We start from the raw sequence: 4,967 nt of genomic DNA, 5'->3' as shown, positions 1-4,967 counted from the left end.
AGGGGTCTCTGACCGTCCTGATGGTATATGAAGGACGGACCATCGTGGGTATGATGGTCCGTCATATGTGTCTGTTGAAGGACACTTATAAAAAGTGAGAGACCCTTAGAAACAGGGTCTCTGACAACCTGAACGTTTGTGCAGGACGGATAGTCGTGGAAATGACGGTCCGTCACATGTGTCTGCTGGGGGACATTCAGGAAAAAATGAGAGACCCTTAGAAACAGGGTCTCTAACAACAAGAACGGTTGTGCAGGACGGACCGTCGTGAAGACGATGGTCCGTCCATGTGTCTGTTGGGGACACTTAAAAAAATGGGCAGTGGGGTGTTAGGGCTTTTGGAACAGACCCTATGACGGTCCTTCATGGGCACGAGGGTCCGTCATCAGGGTCTCGTTCTGTAGATCAGTGACCTAATTTGTGTATTCCATTCATCCCCGATGAAATCAAATCGAACTTGTAGTGTTTTGGACCTATATTTGTCTAACCCAACTACCTAGGTAACTAGCAATGCAAAAGCACCTACGTCTAGGGTTGTAAACACGGCAATTTTGAACATTTTTAATTTAGGTTAGACAGAAATTTATATAAGAAACGAACATATGATAAAGAACTAAGTTAATATTAATTAATAAACAGAAATGCAAGATAAATGAGTAGAAATTAGAGTCACATACCTTAGAATTGGAGAAAAAAAAGGTGGTCAAGTAGTCGGTGACCAAGAAGACACTCACAGCAGCTACTCTGACTAATAGATGATAACTTTTAGGGCTGGTTAATTTTGGGGGAACAATGATCGAGGGAGAGAATGTGGAAGTTGGAAAGAGAGGAAAACAGGAGGAAAAATAAAGGAATGGGGTGAAATGAGGGGTTGGGTGTTTAAATGGTCTGATTTTGAAAAAGGCTCCAGCCGGGTCGGGTCGGGTACGACTCATTAATCACGCGACGATTCCCCAACGATGGTCCGTCGCAGTTGTGATGACCCATCATTTGTTCCATCGTGTGTGCCCTAGTTTGAGAATAACAGAAAGACGTACCTGGTACAACGGAGGCATACGACGGTCCATCGCAGGCGCAACGGTCCGTCGATGTGTCCGTCAGTGACTACTGCAGAGTAATTTTCTACAGAATTACCTAGAGATGTGCCTGCAAATTTAAAATTCCATTAGTAGAAAAATGCTACCATTACTAAAAAGACTATAAGTATTGGGTTACCTCCTAACAAGCGCCTAATTTAATGTCGCGGAACGACTGGGCACACTTCATTACTCAGACTTCATCAAGATGGTATACCTCTATCACTTCATTCTCCTTCTTCGTATTTTCTTTATGGGATATGGAAGATACCGATTGGATGTCACCACTCTGCCTCATGATCCTACAAATGTTAAAGGTCGCTTCTTCATTATACAACCGAAATGTCATCTGTCCCTTCTCCATATCAACTAATGCTCTACCTATAGCAAGGAATGGCCTCCCAAGAATAATAGACACTTCAAAATCGACCTCGCAATCAAGAATAACAAAATCAGCCAGAAAGATGAATGACTCAATTTTTACTAGCACATCATGGAGTATCTCTATAGGCTGTTACACTGTCAGATAAGCCATCAGTAGCCGCATTGTGATGGGTTTTGGATCCCCCAAACCTAATTTCTTGTAAATCGAGAGGGGCATGAGATTTATGCTTGCCCCCAGACCACATAATGCTTTGGCAATATGTAATGACAAAACTGTACAAGGAAGAGTTAACGCACCAGGATTTTCTTTCTTTTGTGCGAGGGATCTTGTACCAATAGCACTACAATGCTGCAGTCTATCATCATCCTCGAAAGTGACCGATCTTATCTTGGTGACCATATCTTTCATAAATTTGTCATAACCGGGCGTTTGTTCTAGAGCTTCTATCAAAGGGACATTGATATAAAGCTGTTTCAACATTGTTATGAAACGCCGATATTTACCATCCTCAGTCTTTTTTACTAATCTTTGAGGAAATGGGGTTGGTGGCCTAGGCATGGGAGTGACCTTTTTAGGCACTTCAGAATCTTTTTCAGTGTAATCCTCTAATTCACCATCAACATCTACCACTTTATCAGAATCTTTTGTCACCTTTTCCTCATTAGATAGCATAGGTGGGTCAATGGTTTTCTTGCCACCGCGATTAGTAATTGCCATACAATGTCCATCATTTTTTGGATTTTGGACAGTGTTGATAGGAAGAGTGTCGATTTCCATGTCTTCACAGTTGCAGATAATTGGGCGAAGTGTAACTCAAGTTTCATAATCGATATTGCATGTGTATCGGCTTTTAGCTTAATACCCGCTAAACCATTACACAACTCTTTATTGTGTTCATCACTAGCATCGAACCTCCTCATTATTTTATGCAACATATCCTCAACTCGGGACATACTACCTCCACCATCCCTAGGAGTAACTTCACGATTTTGAGGAGGAACATAGGGTCCATTCCTGTCGTTTCTATTACCATAGTTACCCTTTTTGAAGTTGTTGTCGCGATTTTAGTTTCCATCTCAAACATAATGACCCTCACGATTGTAGTTACCATAATTCCGACCTTGGTTTCCTTGACCTTGGCGCCAATTCTCCTGATTAGAGCCTTGGTCACTTTGTTGGAAACCCCCATCTGCTCATTTACTGCATAGGAATCCTCTTCATAATAACACTCAGCATTTTGTGGCGGTGGTTTTGATAAGTAGTTGACTACATTTATCTTTTCTGCACCTCCAGTGACATGCTTTAGTACCAACCCAAGCTCAGTTTTCATCTTAGCCATTTCTTCACGAATCTCATATGTGGCTGGGTTGTGAGTGGACTGCACTACAAAGGTGTTTCTTCCAATATTGGACTTCCTAGTACTCCAAGCTTTATTGTTCCGGGAGATTTTCTTTAATTTTTTAGCAATCTCAGCATAAGGACACTCCCCATAATATCCACATGCTATAATGTCTAACACCGCTTTGTTATTATCATCTTTTCCCCGACAGAAGTATTACTTCAATGACTCATCATCTATAAGGTGATTTGGAACACTTCTCAAGAATCAGGTGAATCTATCCCAAGAACTACTAACTCACTCTCCTGGGAAGGCCACAAGGTTGTTCACTCTGTCTTTGTGGTTTAGTTTCTTGGAGACCGGATAGTAGCGTGCTAAAAAGACATCCCTTTGTTGGTTCAAACGAATGATTAAGTTTTATGGGAGCTCACTGGACCACATAGCAGCCTCTTCATCAGTGAGAGAGGAAAAACTCTGAGACCTATTACATCAAAATCAAAATCAGGCCTCCCTACACAGCTTTTACTCACTACCCTTACCTTAGCTATATGAACATGTGGATCCTTAGAAGGTAGCCCTGAAAACAAACCTCTGGCAGTGAGCATTTGCATCAGGCTAGTAGTTACAACAAAAGTTTGGCCTGTGGATAGAGGAGGCAAAACAAATGGACCATCTGAATCTGCTATGTTATCATAGCCTCCATAGTATGCTCGGGGCCGTGGAACTGGATTTTGTCTCCTCTGTTGGTGTTCACCCGGAGCATAGGGAACCATCTGATCATGAACATCAATTGGAGCTGGGTTGTTCTAGTTCGAATCATCATCATTTATTCACAAGTTTCGATTCATATTGCGAAGTGTACGCTCTAACTCGTGATCATAGGGAAACAAGGGTTCTCTCCCTTTTTGTGTATTTGTCATACAAGGAGGCTATTTCTGAAAAAATCAAAAACAATAAAACAAAGTAACGTTAAGAAAATATCAACTAAACTATAGTAATAGGTTCAAGTTAATCTAAAAGCTATAATTCCCGGCAGCGGGCTAAAATTTAATACACTCAAACATACTTCTCAAATAAGAAATAAAGCGGTCGAGTCAAGTAAATAACCCAACTAGTGAGGTTGGGATCGTTCCCACGAGGAAAATATTCTAGACTTAACTTCAACCTATTATTACTATTCTATGGTCAAATACTTCCTTGGAAAGTAAAAACAATAAAAGGGGGGTTTCTATTTCTAAATGAGTGAAAATAACTAACGAAATTGAAAGAGACACTAAACAGCTTTGAATATTTGAGTTTAATCAATTAATCAAAGTAACTAGGGTTTACGTGTTCCCCACAGGTTTATAACTTGATAAATCTAACTATAACAATTCTTTCCTAGTATCTAGCATGCAAAGTGACAAGTTATGTATTTCTCAATCCTTGGTCCGACATCTAGAAAATCTCACTCTGCACCTTGGTCCGTCAACGTGTGTTGCTTCTCTAACCCTTATCTTTACCTCATATTAAGCATCATATTCGATATTTGACTAAGATATTACCTCGTACCAATCAATACTATCCTATTAGATAGTATACACTAAATCTATGTTGATAATTCTTTTCCTATTGTCAACCTTTTTGGTCCGACAATTAGTATTAAGGCGAGTTCTAACGTTGGCCATCCGTTAAAAAGACTTCTAAGCGAAAGAATTATTAATACATGCAAGATAATATTCTAGAATTGTTATTTTAGTTAGGTTTTATCTCATTATTTGCCTATGGTTCCCACAACCGTAGTTATGGAGTTTGGTTACCCATAGTAATAATCACAATATTCAAATATATTAAATAAGAATTCATGTACTTACTTCAATGAGAAAGAGTAAAATCCAAAAGTCTGCTTGATTAATCACCAACCATCACTTGCAGGAATCTCAAAGTAATCAAGTAATCTCACAAAAAGTCTAAAGATAATCACTAATACAAAGGGCTCACAACAATCTAGAGTCTATCCTAACAGATTCTAACATCAAAAACGAGGTTTTTCGAACTATTCATAAAAAATAAAAACCTAATTAAACGAGGACTTTATTTACTTGAAATCTGCCTAATCGCGCTTGGTCTACAGACCTCGCGACGGATCGTCGTGGTCACGACGGACCGTCAAGGACTCCGTAGTCCA

General features: G+C 39.8%; 1 protein-coding gene across 1 annotated transcript; it reads right to left on the bottom strand.

The window, feature by feature from the left end:
• Window positions 1-1,590: 1,590 nt before the first annotated feature.
• LOC138339460 (uncharacterized) lies at window positions 1,591-2,238 on the bottom strand. The gene has a single exon (XM_069291059.1). The coding sequence runs from the start codon at window positions 2,236-2,238 to the stop codon at window positions 1,591-1,593; it is 648 nt and encodes a 215-aa protein (XP_069147160.1).
• Window positions 2,239-4,967: the final 2,729 nt, after the last annotated feature.

Source organism: Solanum lycopersicum, chromosome 11 (genome assembly GCF_036512215.1).
Source record: "Solanum lycopersicum chromosome 11, SLM_r2.1".
NCBI classification, from domain to species: Eukaryota; Viridiplantae; Streptophyta; class Magnoliopsida; order Solanales; family Solanaceae; genus Solanum; species Solanum lycopersicum.
Note: the sequence above shows the minus strand (reverse complement) of the source record. Positions and strands in the feature narration are given on the sequence as shown.

What these genes read in the sequence shown, in the direction of transcription:
- LOC138339460 (XM_069291059.1), bottom strand. Translation starts at nt 2,238, where the DNA reads ATGGAAATCGACACTCTTCCTATCAACACTGTCCAAAATCCAAAAAAT.